At 42.8% G+C, this 16,407-nt stretch overlaps 1 protein-coding gene across 1 annotated transcript in view; it reads right to left on the bottom strand.

Moving 5' to 3' along the window:
- The window catches only part of ror2 (receptor tyrosine kinase-like orphan receptor 2), a 64,806-nt gene that overhangs the window by 13,317 nt on the left and 35,082 nt on the right, over positions 1–16,407 (bottom strand). Inside the window, exons 3-4 of the mRNA XM_030066177.1 lie at positions 10,830–11,117; positions 9,952–9,982 (exon numbers count right to left, since the gene is read on the bottom strand). Of these exons, the coding sequence (XP_029922037.1) occupies positions 9,952–9,982; positions 10,830–11,117 (319 nt within the window). The remainder of the gene's footprint in view (positions 1–9,951; positions 9,983–10,829; positions 11,118–16,407) is intronic.

The raw sequence follows: 16,407 nt of genomic DNA, 5'->3' as shown, positions 1-16,407 counted from the left end.
GACCACAGAGGTAAGAAGACCTGCTCACATGAATCATAGAGTAACAGCATGAGACTCTGTAAAGTAAAAAAAAAAAAAATCTTAGTTTCATTTTCCAAAAATGAAAACGGCTTGTCTTCTTTTTAGATGGCACTGGATGATTCCTCCCATGATAGAGGTTCAAGTCAGGAGCCCGGCCAGGAGGAGGACATCACATCCACCCCCGAGATGGAGTCCTCTGGTGCTTCAGCTCCTCTGGAGCCTCTGAGCCTCCCTGCTGAAGCTGCAACATCCCAGCACTGGATCGAAGGCAGGGCCATCTACAGGCCCATTGAGGTATGTGAGGATGGTTTTTGTTTTTGCAGTTAAATTGTAGATATTTTGTACTGTAGTTAAATCACTGAGTAAAAAATAATTACTGACAATATTACCTTGTTTCCTTTTAAGGAACTGTTCAATGCCCCAGTCTACAGACAGGCCATAGAGATCTGCTGGGAGAAAAAATATTATCTCTCACAGGTAAGAACCACTTTTTGTTTTCAGGCTCACACCAAAAAATAAAACACTTGATAATTTCAGTCAAGTGTCTCTCATCCTTCTGTGTAAACCCTCTGATTTCTTGTATTTTCTTGTAGAGAAAACTGATGGTGGAGATGCTGAGGCTTCAGCAGCAAAACCAGCTCCTGTCTCAGCTGACGGCTGAAGACATGACCGAGTGGCTGGTGGAGCGGGGCAAGAAGACCCTCAGGGAGCGGTGAGACATACACACAGTCCTCCACTCGATCTGTCATCAACTCTGCTCATGTTGACTTATTGTGATTCTAATGAGCAGGTAAAAGAGCAAAAGTAAAGAAAACCTTTCTGTTTGTTTTCTGTTTGAAGCTTGTGGAGGTTTGCACTTGAGGACCATGATGCAGAGATCGTTCAGCCTGTCCTCATGCTGGTAAGACATTATCACTATAGGTTTGGAGTAAATGATCACATAATGTTAGGTTTATCCTGTAAAATGCTCATATCTGAATGATGAATTTCATTTGTGTTTCAGACATGGCAGGTGAACCTCTGCATGAAAATGAGGGACATTGAATTTGAAGCCCGCATGGAGCTCAATTCACCAGGACCTGAGAGTCGCTGTTATCAGTAAGTCACATTTATCACTTCAACTACACAGTGACAGCATGAGGTGATGTCTGTGTGATACAATGAAATGCATTTTAACTTATTTTAAATGTGTGTATCCTGCAGAGAGCCTCACATCCAGCGGCTGGCTGCAGAAGCCATGAGCAGCCTGGTGGAGAAGCAGCAGGAGCCCGGCTCCCGCCTCCTCGGCCCCCAGGAGGTGGTGATGGAGGTGGTCCCCAAAGTGGTGCAGGGCTTCTGGCTGCATCCACCGAGCCTCTCTTTCACCATGCCGTCCCTGCAGCTCAGCCCCTTGGCTGTAGGCGTGACAAAAGCCGTTCTGGACCAGCTCAGCTCCACCCTGCCCTCCATGGAGCTTCAGGTCCCATTCTCCCGCTCCATCCGGGATGAAAAGGCTCTCTCCATTCAGGAGAAAATAAGACAGAGCTTCATCCCTGATGCTCTGGTGCAGGAGCTAAACCGCTTCAGCTCAAATGTGCTGAAGAGCATTGTTGCCACCACAGCGGGGGAAATTTCTGCCATGTTTGAGCCCCCAAAGCATGCAGAAATATCAGAAGTGTTGATGACCACAGAGGTAAGAAGACCTGCTCACATGAATCATAGAGTAACAGCATGAGACTCTGTAAAGTAAAAAAAAAAAAAAAAAATCTTAGTTTAATTTTCCAAAAATGAAAACGGCTTGTCTTCTTTTTAGATGGCACTGGATGATTCCTCCCATGATGGAGGTTCAAGTCAGGAGCCCGGCCAGGAGGAGGACACCACATCCACCCCCGAGATGGAGTCCTCTGGTGCTTCAGCTCCTCTGGAGCCTCTGAGCCTCCCTGCTGAAGCTGCAACATCCCAGCACTGGATCGAAGGCAGGGCCATCTACAGGCCCATTGAGGTATGTGAGGATGGTTTTTGTTTTTGCAGTTAAATTGTAGATATTTTGTACTGTAGTTAAAACACTGAGTAAAAAATAATTACTGACAATATTACTTTGTTTCCTTTTAAGGAACTGTTCAATGCCCCAGTCTACAGACAGGCCATAGAGATCTGCTGGGAGAAAAAATATTATCTCTCACAGGTAAGAGCCACTTTTTGTTTTCAGGCTCACACCAAAAAATAAAACACTTGATAATTTCAGTCAAGTGTCTCTCATCCTTCTGTGTAAACCATCTGATTTCTTGTATTTTCTTGTAGAGAAAACTGATGGTGGAGATGCTGAGGCTTCAGCAGCAAAACCAGCTCCTGTCTCAGCTGACGGCTGAAGACATGACCGAGTGGCTGGTGGAGCGGGGCAAGAAGACCCTCAGGGAGCGGTGAGACATACACACAGTCCACCACTCCATCTGTCATCAACTCTGCTCATGTTGACTTATTGTGATTCTAATGAGCAGGCAACAGAGCAAAAGTAAAGAAAACGTTTCTGTTTGTTTTCTGTTTGAAGCTTGTGGAGGTTCGCACTTAAGGACCATGATGCAGAGATCGTTCAGCCTGTCCTCATGCTGGTAAGACATTATCATGATAGGTTTGGAGTAAATGATCACATAATGTTAGGTTTATCCTGTAAAATGCTCAAATCTGAAAGATGAATCTCATTATGTTTCAGACATGGCAGGTGAACCTCTGCATGAAAATGAGGGACATTGAATTCGAAGCCCGCATGGAGCTCAATTCACCAGGACCTGAGAGTCGCTGTTATCAGTAAGTCACATTTATCACTTCAACTACACAGTGACAGCATGAGGTGATGTCTGTGTGATACAATGAAATGCATTTTAACTTATTTCAAATGTGTGTATCCTGCAGAGAGCCTCACATCCAGCGGCTGGCTGCAGAAGCCATGAGCAGCCTGGTGGAGAAGCAGCAGGAGCCCGGCTTCCGCCTCCTCGGCCCCCAGGAGGTGGTGATGGAGGTGGTCCCCAAAGTGGTGCAGGGCTTCTGGCTGCATCCACCGAGCCTCTCTTTCACCATGCCATCCCTGCAGCTCAGCCCCTTGGCTGTAGGCGTGACAAAAGCCGTTCTGGACCAGCTCAGCTCCACCTTGCCCTCCATGGAGCTTCAGGTCCCATTCTCCCGCTCCATCCGGGATGAAAAGGCTCTCTCCATTCAGGAGAAAATAAGACAGAGCTTCATCCCTGATGCTCTGGTGCAGGAGCTAAACCGCTTCAGCTCAAATGTGCTGAGGAGCATTGTTGCCACCACAGCGGGGGAAATTTCTGCCATGTTTGAGCCCCTGAAGCATGCAGAAATATCAGAAGTGTTGATGACCACAGAGGTAAGAAGACCTGCTCACATGAATCACAGAGTAGCAGTAAAGGACACTATAAAGTATAAAAAATATCTTTTAATTGACATTTTAATGAAAACATTTTCTCTCCTGCTTTAGGTGGAACTACATTATTCCTCCCTGCCAGCTGCAGAGGATGCTGCTTACATTTCCATCACCTCCCACAACGGAGGTTTGAACAAGGAACCGGACTTTGAGAAAACTACAGCCGTCACAGAGATGGACAACTCCATCACCAGTGATGCAGCTGATGCAACCACATCCACCACAGAGATGGACTACAGTGATGGTGGTTTGAGTCAGAAGCCCAGCCTGAAGGAGGACACTGAGAACAAAACCTTCATCCCAGAGCTGGACTTTCCCAACACTGACAACTCCACTGCCAGTGAAGGAGTTTTGAGTGAGGCACCCAGCCTGGAGGAGAGCACCACAGAGATGGAGTCCCCTGGAGCTTCAGCTCCTCTGGAGCCTCTGACCCTCCCTGCTGAAGCTGCTGCCATCACTGCAGGGCAGGAGGACTTGAGCATCTGTCTGGCTGACAGCGAGGAGCTTGAGCTCTCCCCCGACACCACATCAGGTAGGAGTTCTCCTCTCTGACTTGTGTCTGAGTCATCAGGCCCGTTCACTCTGTAGCTGATGGTTACTTCCATCAAGAAGAGTTCAGGCACTGACTTTGCTCTTTGTTCTTTGACTTTTTATAGGTCAAAAAGACCAAGAGATCAAGAATCCAACGCTTCTGCTGTTGGCTACGAACCTTCTTCTACTGCTGCTGTCTGCCCAAGGACACAGAGGAAGACTAAATTTCTCATGAAAAAAATAAATGCAGTGCTGCACTGCAGTCAGGCCATATTAGTTGACTTTTGTTTCATTTATGTGAATTGATTCCATGTAAAGGAACCAGATATTAATTAAACCAGATATTGTCTCTCTGCTTCACGGTCTATAACAGTTGTCCCCAACCCAGTCCTCAAGGACTCCCTTCAGGTTTTGGTTTCAGCTCTTGCACACCTGACCCAATTACCCAATTAAGGTCCACAAACCTTCATGCACACACTCCTCAGGTAGATCTGTTTCAGCCAATCAGCATGAAGCCCTTAAATGGAGTGAAAGAGTAGAGCTGAAACAAAAACCTGCAGGACAGGGGGTCCTTGAGCACTGGGTTTGGGACTATTGGTTTGTAACAGGTATACACGTTACTACATGTCATCACTTATATGTATATCAGTAAGTAATTCAAACATGATTGATCTTATTGTTTCAACTTCAGCTGAAGAATCACATGTTTCTTTATGGGTTCAGAAAAAATAATCTTTCACCTCTGTGTTCAATACCCGTTTCAAAATCCACTAGAATTATGTAAAATGTATTTTTGTCAACATGGCTGTTTGTCTGAGTTCCTGCAAAGATATTGGAGGCACATGAATGATGTAAATTATAATTCACATGAAAGGTTTGCCGTGGTTAAGAGAGAGAGAGAGGGAGAGAGAGAGAGAGAGAGAGAGAGAGAGAGAGAGAGAGAGAGAGAGAGAGGGCAAGATAAGGGCATGGCTATGGATCTGATTGCTGGTTGACTGAATTCCGGGGAAAAAAAAAAAACTTTTAAATTGAGCCCTGCACACATGCACAAACATGCACAAGCACTGAAGTTACAATGACAACCAAATGCTCCTCACCATATCCAGTTTTCTTAACCACAAAATCTGCCAGCAGTGTTTACAAACATAGTAAACTAACAGTACAGTCACATGTGTGTGTGTGATGTTGAGACGCATGCTGAACCCCAAAACACCAGTCACAACAACACTGATCTCATCATCCAGCCATTTAAATTCCTTCCCAAGCAACTCCTGGGGATGAAATACCTAGCCGAGCTTAGCAGCGGCTATTTTTTATTAGACAGCAACACAAGATCAAGCATCAGCTTGTCATCCAACTTTTCATTCAGTCATCGTTCAGAGCCTCGTCACCCAGAGGTGCATCTAGAAATGTTTACATGGAGCAGCAAAGGCACTTTTGGCAGGACGGCTTAGAGGGGTGGTGAGCAGATCAGCCAGCCTTAATGTAAATTGCAAAGTTTTATTTACTTAAAGCTCCTACAGCTCAACACAAGAAATCCCCTCAGTGAAAGACAGACTCCTCCGAGATCCTCTCTTCAGAAAGATCACAGCACAATGAGTCCAAACCAGAACCAAGAGCTGCTAACTTACATCATTTAAATTATGTTACATACTAATCTAAACATTAAGTACCCAGTGTAGGTCTTTAATTTGGTCCTGTAATCCGTAGAATGGACACACTGCAAGAATACCTGACACACACAGCACTAAAACCAGCCTCAATGCCAGTGAAAATCCTCTGAAACTGACATAATTTTACAACCACTGATTTCATATCAGTTTATATCTGTTCTGCTCAGCACTGCCACCCATGGGCAAAAGACTGCATGGCGCTCTTTTGTCTTGGCTGGGCTTTCTTTCTCTAGCTTTGCATGAACTGATACATTGTATATACAATGTTGATGTGTGTGTGTGTGTGTGTGTGTGTGTGTGTTTGGATTAAGTCATCAAACCACGTAAATGCCCAAGAGCAGTTCTTAGTCATTAGGGTTGCCATTTACCCATGGGCATGTGGTTGTTTGGTTGGTGTGGTGTTGGGAAAACTAAGAAAAGTTCATTCTGAATCCCTGTATTGAATTTAATACTCGAACACTGCGGCATTTGTGGCCAAGACACGATTGTCGCGGCATCGCTTTCTGTTTACCACCAGAGGGCAACAAGAAACATACGAGAAAAATTAGGAAAAAAAAAAAAAAAAAAAAAAAAAAAAAAAAAAGAGGAGTTCCCAGTTCAGCAGTGCTGGACAGGGTGGTCCTCTTCACTGTGTTAGCAAGAATACAAGTGGAGAGTTTCATTTGTAAGTTGGTGACCTTTTCCTGGCCCTGCTGAAGTTTATTTTAACTGGAAAAACACTTGGTCTCCCAGAACAACCGGTGGGTGAGAGTATTTCTATTTCCAACTGCTGTCTCTTCATCTTAATGGCAGACACTATAAGCGAACATGACATTTTCCTTCACAATCACTGCACAGACCTGAGCATTAATGTCACAAACTGTTACTATCACAACAATTTGCAATTACCGGTAATGTAATAATCCAAACATAACAAATTTGCTTTCCAATGCAAGCTACCACCAAAAACACATATTGAGTTTGGGCTGTTATAAGATTATATCATTCGGTTATTACTGTTGTGAAAACTTCAACCTTCCTGTTGTGCTGAAATATAAGAAAATAATGTCATGTAATTACATTAACAACCTCAATGGAAGGTTGTTATATTAGCTGCTGAACCTAAGTATGTAATGACCATCTCATGTTACAGCACAATATGACTACTGTGCAGACTGCATTACTGTGGTTTTCATTCACTCTGAGCTTTTGGTAACACACAGTCTACAAATCAGCAAAAAGGGACACTTACTGAATGACACTTTACAACTTTACATACTTTACATACTTAGATCCATCATCTTATCAGTTTACAACGTGAAACTCTGTAACACTGATTTTACAGCGCTCAGTGACAACGCTGCAAGCCCAGACGAGCCCAGACAAGAAAACGATTGGCCTGCTCAACACAGTGGAATTGATACAGGCAAAAACCCAATTTATGCATTTTTATGGAAATTATCACATTTTTTAGATGAAGTGCGCTCTAATGTTGTTGACAACACGGCTGACTTGGTGGTAACTCTCGATAATCTGTCTTCACTGTGGCTTCACACTCATTTTTGTCTGGTCGGACCAGAAGGTGACTTTTTCCAAACAAGAGCCCTGCATGACCCAACACAGAATGAGCCTTTTTATTTTATTTATTTATTTATTTTTTGTGAAAATAGAGATCCCATTAGGAGTACGCTGCACTTACGGTGGTGTGCAGTTTCTGTTTTCCTTTCTCTTTCTCTCTCTCTCTCTCAAACACACACACACAGAGCGAGAGAGAGAGCGAGAGAGCGAGAGAGAGAGAAAGAGAGAGAGAGAGAGAGAGAGAGAGAGAGAGAGAGAGAGGCAGAGAGAGAGAATAAAGAATAAAGTCACCTAGGCTGAATAAGAAGGTTGAATAAGAGAACAGTGATGGGATTGCAAGATTGCATTGTGGTTCCAGGTTATGGGTTTCTATTGTGTGTGCTTATGTGTGCACATAATTTGGTTATGTTATGCCTGTCCACAAGTGAAAATCTAGAGGGGCCAGCCAAGTTTTACTCAGAGCTGTGGTCTGTGTGTGTGTGTGTGTGTGTGTGTGTGTGTGTGTGTGTGTGTAGAGTGAGAGGTCATTGAGCAAAACCTTGCTGTTAATGGGGGATACTAAAGACCACTGAACCAGCTTGGTCTTACAGAAGCAAAGGGACTGTGATTTTGATGTTAGCCAGAGGTTCTGTTATGTTAAACGTAATTTGCAAGACACATTTATGTGTGTGTGTGTGTGTGTGTGTTTGCGAGAGAGCAGTGTGAATGAGGCAAAACAGATAGATGAGCTGTGAGAGAGTGTGTACGTAATAATAACTGTTGAAGCTTGGCATGGTGTCAAGCAATCGTAAAAAATTAGGAGGACAGTGCCCAGCTCATGTCTGCTCCATGTCATGTCTTTAACACGTTACAAATGGACAGCCATATTGTTAACATGCTGATGAGATAAGCTCCTTGAAAGAGGCTTTCAAAAAACAGTCGGTCTCACCAAGGACATGAATCAGCATTCTTTCCAGTTAAGAGCAGCCCCGTCCAAACCGCCAGCTAGCGTCTGACTGCTAGTGAAGGAATCTATTCTGAGCCCTGTGTTGGTGAAGCTCGAGCCCCACAAGAGAAAAAAAAAAAAGAGAAGAGAAGAAAGGGGAGAAGACGTCTGTTGCCCTGATGGTGCGGTTTGATCAATCAGTGTAGCATGGCAAAGCGTCTCGGGCTGTTAGTGAAAGCTGTGAAGGTATGACGGTTCGTGGGCATGCCTGTGAGCCAGTTTTTGGCTGGACCGCACAGTGGAGCCAGCCTGACAACTGGACTCAGTGCTGAGTGAGTGAGAGAGTTAGTAAGTAAAAAAAAAATATATATATATTTGACATGGATAGATTATCAACTATGACACAGCTTTCACAAGTCTCTCTTGTCCATTTCCTGGACAGAATCCAAATTGTTTCTCCTAAATCCAACCCTGTGCGTGACACTGACTCATCCTTTTTATGAGTGTGAGACACTTTGAAGGACAAAAGGGATGAGTCTGTGTGTGTGTGTGTGTGTGTGTGTGTATACATGTTCATGCGCATGTCTACACTGAGATTTTGATAAACACCTGGTTCCACAGATAATGATTAAGTGCCTACAATGCCTACAGAGTAGCCTACAATGACTATGGCCTTTGTTTTGTGTTCAAAGAAGAGCAGACAATGATATTGTAAAAACTTGTGAGTGAGATGACTATTAATATTCAACCAGTGAGATTCCTGTAATAAGGCAATGGTAATCTATTCGGTCAAGGTTAGAGTGCAAACTCTCCTAAGGGGAAAATTCACTCCACCAGCATTCTAGTTTGGAAAGGTCACCCGTAGCCCTATATTATTGTTCTCAACACGTGCACGAAAAAGTAACCTGAAATATCAAAGTGTCGCCCACCTTGTCCAGAGATGTTCACAAGCAAAAATGCAACCATATTCCAAATCTGTCCCCCCGTCAAGCATGTTATCAGCACCCACAGAACATTATCTTTGGTATTCCCTCAAAAACACAAATAGCAGATCTAAAACAACAGAGGAAAAACATGAAAGCACTGACAGTAGACAAACTAAGTAGGCTAAGTAGGTCAGTGACCATGTATGGATATGGGGCAGCGAATTCAAAGTCAAGCTCGGCAACTTGGATACATTAGCGAAGCAAAGTGAAAAGCCCATCAGCATAAAAAACAACTTGACTTTCATCTGAAAATAAAGGTAACGTAGCTAAGTTGGACCTTGCAGAACACTGCAGAATGCTGGTAAGTGGCTACATTAGACCTGATAATCAGAGTCACATTCACACTGACCTCAAGTAACTTTATCCAGAGATGGATAACAACAGCCAGCACTTGTAATGTCTCTTCATAGTTCAGAGCCAGACACAGAAAAAGCAGCAGCAAAAAAAAAAAAAACAGTCCGAATAGTTCAAAGGATTGAAGTTAGTGACATTGCATCGGTGGCTGTCCCTTTAGGCATAGCAGCAGCATCTGTGAGCTGCGTCCAAACGTCTGCTAGGAGGCAGAGCTGGACTGAAGTGAAAATCGTGTTAAATACTGCCACTGGATCAGTTGTAGCTAGCGATAAACTAGATGAAGTTACAAATGACCTCTTGTGCTTCCAATTAGCTGACCAACTTGCCCCAAGCTATACCTCTAGCTATTTTTGTGCAGGTGCTTTCAAACAATAGGTGTCAGTCATGGATGGACAGAGACAGTATCCTTAGCTGGTCTGTTTTCGGCAAAAATAAAAAAACATGTACTCAACGTGAAAACACACACAAACAAACAAGGCAATCACTTACGGTTCATCAGGGCCATGTGTGGGCAACTGTCCTGTGGAGCGCAAGAGAATCACAGTGTTAACAAGCACGCAAGTTATGATGAGAGGTGAGCTTTTTGACCACATAACCAACTGCAAAAGCCAAATACAGCTTATTGGTTACATAAAACCAAGCATCTTAATCCCATCACATTATTCTCAGTTTTTATTGTTATTTTTTCTTACGCAGCAAGAGGATACATTTATGAGTCAAGTCCTGCATAATGGGTTAATCATAGTTTTCCTTTATGTAACATTGGGATCAAAGTTGAAAATTAAAGACAACGAATTAGAAAAGAAGAAGCGGCACTAATAACATCACCAAACAATAGGGAAGTGACATTGCTAATCTCTATGTGACTGGATTAGTGGATGTAGATGATTGAACTAAAGCCAATCAGGAAAAGCAGAATCCAACTAACCATCACAGTTCTAAGTATGGTCTAAATCAAAATCTAAATCATCATTGACAATCAATAACAGAATGAGCCATCCTACATCTCAGTGTGATTTCAGGATGGATAAGAATAAACATAGCTGATTAGGATGTAAATGACATCACTAATCTATGGGGTCCTCAGCTCTGGGTCCACTGAGCCATCAATCACATCAAAGCAACTTTGGGATCAGTAGAAACAGAAATCAGTGTGATACCCTTTCCTTGGTCGTGTAAGAATCACTCTTATAAGGTGTGGCTTTGAGATCACCAAATATACACCATAAACAAACAGCCAATCAAGGAAAGGGAAACAACATAAATGAAATCCAATCATTATAATTTTTTTTTTTTGGTATGAGACTATTCCAGTTTGGCTCACCATGCTGGACCTGAGAAAACTACTGACAGATCATACGACTTACCTAGTTTGACATACAGGACCCCCGTAGCTGAAATCATCTTGACAGAGTTGGTTGCAACACACTGATAGTAGCCGGTGTCTGTGGTGTCCAGATCCTGGATGCGAAGCTTGGAACCTGCCTCTGTTTTTCGGATGGAGATTCGGCCTTGCTCCTGGACCACTGGGGCGTCATTCTTCAGCCAGCGGATCGTCGGTCGGGGGTTTCCTGTCACCTTGCAATGCAGCGTAGCCGTCTGGCCCTGGAAGTGGGTGATGTTGTTGACCGGCTCTTGGAACTCCAGGAAATAACCTTGAGGAGACAAAACACAAGGTTGCAAGTGACATTAGGGCAAGCGATGGAATATAAATCGATAATGTCATATATCATGATATTTCCACTTGTGAAACATTATCAGTACACTTATGCAGAGTATCGATATTTTAGTTTTCAACCTGATTAGTACAGATAGTACGTTTGAGTTACTATGAGGCGTATTTCTTCTCTTTAGGTATTTGAACTGGGACTGATCTGTAATGAACATGTTGCAGTCGCATATTAAAACACCAAAAAACATGACTCTGTTCTTGGTGCTTCCTCCACTGTGACAACACAGTCTGTCATGTCCTTTTAACATCCATGTTGGCATTCTGTCTCATCTTGTCCACTCTTTTGTGTTTTTTGAGTTTTAAGTCCTGATGTCCTAGTTTAATGTCAAGATAAAGGTCTAAGATGCTGGATGTATGCAAGGTGTTCTGGACTGTATTCATAACCCTGTGGATCATGTATAAGACACTCCTCCACCTCACCATCCCTCCACCCCTCACTCACTGGGTCCACAACTTCCTTAGCAACAGACTAAAGGTTGTAAGAATAAGCACAAAAGGAACATCATCACCGACACTGGATCCCCACAGGACTGTGCACTCAGTCCTGTCTTTTACATTATCTACACAAACAACTGCATCGGCCCTTCACACATCACCACATACTACAAATAATAATGATACTGGGACTACTGCATGACAACCACTCCATCACAGCCAATCAACACTGTGTTTCTCATTTCACACAATGGTGCACTGACAGCTACCTCCAACTGAACATGGACCAGAATAAAGAGATGGTTATTAACACATCAAACACACCCCTCCCTGGACTGAGCCCCACCTCCACCCACAGCAAGACAGTAGAACAGATCAACAACATCAAGCATATTGGACTCAGCTTCGATCAACACATCACTGATATCCATAAATGATCCCAGCAGAGACTCCATGTCATCTGCAGCCTCAGAGCACTTTTCTGTTGCCCCCCAACTCCTGTTGTTACTTTACAAAAGCATAATCCAACCCATCCTGCTGTACTGTTTGCCCTGTTTCTATACCAAGCTGACCATCTCCAACAAGAACAAACTACTCAACAGGATCACACATGCTGCCTCCAAAATCATTCACTCCCCTACAACCAACCTCTCAGACATGAATGACAGAGCCACATGTCACATTACTGCTGCCAGGCCGCAGATACAGGACTGTGAAACAGAGAAGAGCTCGCTTTGCCAGAGGTTTTGTCCCCTCTGCCACAGCAGCACTAAACAAACTGCATCGCTGATCCAATACAGAGCCAGACTCGTGTGTGTGTGAGACATGTATATGTGCTTGGACACAGCTGGAGAATGAAGGTTATGTGTTTATGTATCTGCATGTATATCTGCACATTGTTGTGTGGGTGTCTGTATGTTTCTGTGAGGGCTATGAAAACAAATTTTCTGCAAGACAATAAAGATCTATGACTGATTCCTAATTTTAAAATTATTTTGCCTTTTCCAGGGTATTTTTTTTCCTCTTCAGTTACAGATATTATATCACAGCAGCTACAATATTTCACATATCACATAATCACCTGTATCAAAATACCATCATTATTGTGGGTAAATTGTAAAGTTATTGTATTACAAGTTGCCCAGTGATTCCAACCCCTAATTAGGACAGTGTAATGCAGGGTGTTGAGGTGCATCAAAATTTAGCTGGTTAACAGCATATTCATGAACATAATATCGACAATAATAACGAGATGGCTGAAAGCTAAAACCAGAATATAATGAAGGCCATTGCACAGTGCCTATATGCTTGTCTATGCAAATTAACACACTGCAAAAATGAATAGAATTAATAAAACAAATCTTTTCACGTGGGAGGCTATTGTGGTCATCTGTCTGTATTTTCTGATGAATGTCTACAGTTCAGTCGATTGCAGTCAAGACACTCAGTTGAACAGTCAAACTAAATTATTTCCTCCATTGGGGCTGAGCAATAGAAACAACAGAAAACTAGCTTACATAAACTATTAAAGACCCGATGAAATGGCACTCTTCCTTCCTTGATTTAATGCATGTCCTGTTGTAACAGGATGTTGAGATGGGGCATAACAGAGCGAGGGATCATTCAGAAGTGTAAACAATGGCCCTTTTTTTTCACAGCAGCAATTTGGACATAACATAGCAGGGTTAACACATGTGTTTTTAATTAAATTAGTTAAGGTTCAGTTCCATTCAAGTGGACCAGAGCGTATTCAGCGAGCCAGCATGAACAGCACCAGGACCCTGGCTCAGTTAGACCTCAGTGGAACAGAACCTTAGTTAGTATAATTGGTAACACCTGTGTTTACCCTGCTTTTTCATGTCAAAATGTCTGCTGTGAAAAACATCTATAGGATATCAATTACCAAGAGACACAGTATCATTAGAGGGGATGGGTAGAGGGGTATGTTTAATTTTTTTTTTTTTTTTACATATTTCAAAAAAGGGAACACGGATGAAAACATAAAAGGAACCATTTAAAATCCACTGTTCCAAGAAGTAAACATAATGGGAGTCCGGCAATCTGAGTGGGTCCTATGACACAGGTAGAGCTCCTGAAACCAAACTGTTAACTGCTATCCACAAGGGCACACAACTATAAACAGCACGCTTAAAAATAGGAGGATGCACACAAGATCATGCAGCTCTAGGATGGCCACCAGCATGACCCCAAAAATGAGGATACTGCTGCGGGGCAAGCAAAGTGGGTAACCAGCAGAGCAACAGCTGCAGCTGCTGTGTGTGTGTGCAACACAGACCAGGGGTATACAATTATGTGCTAACCAATGCTGGCTGCAAGTGAACGTTGGCGGTACCATGCACTGTAGAGGGCTCAGAGTTACAACACAGAAGCTGAATAAAAAGAAAGATAGCAGATTTAATTGTGACAGGAGACAGAGATGCAGGAGACACAATAGAGCAGGGGTGGGCAACCATGTGCCATGGAGAGCCGAGAGGCTGCAGGTTTTCTTTCCAACCAAAAACTCCACCAGCTGATTTCACTGATTAGTCCCTGCTCTCTGCTTGAAGGTGAGGCAATCAGTGAAATCACCTGGTGGAGTTTTTGGTTGGAAAGAAAACCTGCAGCCTCTCGGCTCTTCATGGCACATGGGTGCCCACCCCTGCATTAGTGCTTGCAGACTAACCTTAGTGGTAATGTGTAACATTCATTTGTTTGAGGTCCATGATAAAAAAAAAAAGAAAGGAAATCAGATAATTCAGTAGCTCTTCATCATCATTATTTTTTCACAGCATATGAACAAAACTTTAAAATGTTGGAAAATCTGGCTCTTATTGTCCTGTTTGACGTTTGTTGCAGCAGACCCAATCAGTGCTTACAAGTTAGCACCATGTAACATTAGATTGTGAAAAGCCCATGTTATAAAAACATGTAGGAATTCAGTTCATGTTTATCATTTCACCAATGAAGCTGTTCTCCAATGACTTTCACAAAGTCACACAGTCATTTTCTTCAGTGGCTCTTCATCACGACACCATTGGTTTTTTCTCAGCATTGGAACAAAACTCTCAGTTGTTGGGAAATCTCACTCTTATTGTCCTTAGATGTTGCTAAGAGAAAATATCTCCTTGTGGTGTGATGTGGTCTGCTTTGCCTGCTCTACTGTTTTCACGCCTTACGGTTGCTCTGCCACAGTTATGTCAGGAGGCAGCTATAGAGTGCAGTAGCCTATCTTTATATTTTATCAACTATCCTTGGTCCCAACCAAAGACTGCACCCAGTGGTCTCCCAAATTACCACACATTCAACCAGACAGGAGTAAAATCACCTAGTGCAGTTAGTTGAAAACCTGCCTTTTCTCCTGGTTTAATACCCCTGACACAGACTGTAAAAATCACCCACATGTACTAATTTGGTTCCAGCACATACACACACACACACACACACACACACACACAAATAGTTATCATACTGAGGTAAAGGTTCAAATTTAGTTTATCATGACAACAATAGGAGGTAATTTGCCAACTCATTTGTTCCGCAGTTGTAAAGGAGTCTGAGCAGATGGTAACCTGAACCTCCTCACTGTCAGGTGACTGTGGTACATGAAAAAGAACACTTTGCAAATCCACACACACACACAAAGTCCAGCAATTTCTCTGCCCTGAGGTAAACATTCAAATATAATATTAACTGAACTAATGGGATTACTTCTGCCTCCTGAGCAGCTCTGCTTCCACGAAATGTCAGAACAGCAACAAAAAAAGAAAAAAAAAGCTGCATTGGGCAGAATCACAGCAGATGAGGAAAAGGAGAATAAGTGGTTTATGGGGATATGAGAGAAATTCAAGGACGCACAAAAGTAAGAAAGAACAAACGGAGGAACATTAGCAGACCAAGAGGGAGAGCAGGCAGAGGGCCATTCAATATTCCAACTGGAAAATTACTCCAGTACCTCTTTCCCCTTTCTTGAGGCCCAACTGTTGATTCAAACAAATTCACTTAAAACGGGAAGGAGTCAGACAGATAGGCTACATGGTTTTTGTTATCCTCAAGTCATGGTTTCAAAAAAGGGGCGATTGGGTTTTGTCATTAAGACTGACGATAATCGCAGGAGACAGACAGACAGAGAGGAACAAGACGAGACAAATAGCAGCCGAACGGAGCAGAATTTGCAAGGCCCCTGGCGACATTTCATTTGTGCTGCTTTAGTGAAATTTCATCTATATCCCATCTATTAAGAGTATGGGCATTTAAAGGTGGACATGATTAACAGCCTAACTGAAAAGTCACATTTATGGCAGTAACTATACATGAGTATTAATTGTGCTGATGTTTGAGGATAATGCCCTGTAACTCAAAGGGGCGGTTTCCCTAACAGGGAATAAGATTAGTCACAGATTACAATGCCCTTTTAAAATGCGATAACTCTAATTCATTTTCTGGGTCGTGAAATGAAATTATTTTAGATTTATCTTAATCTAGATTTAAATTATCTGATTTTCAGGTCAAAGGTTAGTGTTAGTCCTGAAGTAAGTTAAGGTTTAAATGAAACCTCTGAGGCAGCAGGTTGAACTGCAGATTCCTGCTGTTTATCAGAGGAGAGACAGAGTCCATCCTGACTCTCCCGGCCTGGCATCCGGACTAATTCACAAATGCAAATTAGTCTGGAACTTCTGTTTTCGTTTTGGATTTCCACGGGGTGTTATCACAGACTTGTATAGACCTACAACCAATCAGAGCAGTGTGTGATGTAGCCCTGAAAGACTGTTGAGCCTCAG

Source organism: Myripristis murdjan, chromosome 12 (genome assembly GCF_902150065.1).
Source record: "Myripristis murdjan chromosome 12, fMyrMur1.1, whole genome shotgun sequence".
Classification (NCBI taxonomy): Eukaryota; Metazoa; Chordata; class Actinopteri; order Holocentriformes; family Holocentridae; genus Myripristis; species Myripristis murdjan.
Note: the sequence above shows the minus strand (reverse complement) of the source record. Positions and strands in the feature narration are given on the sequence as shown.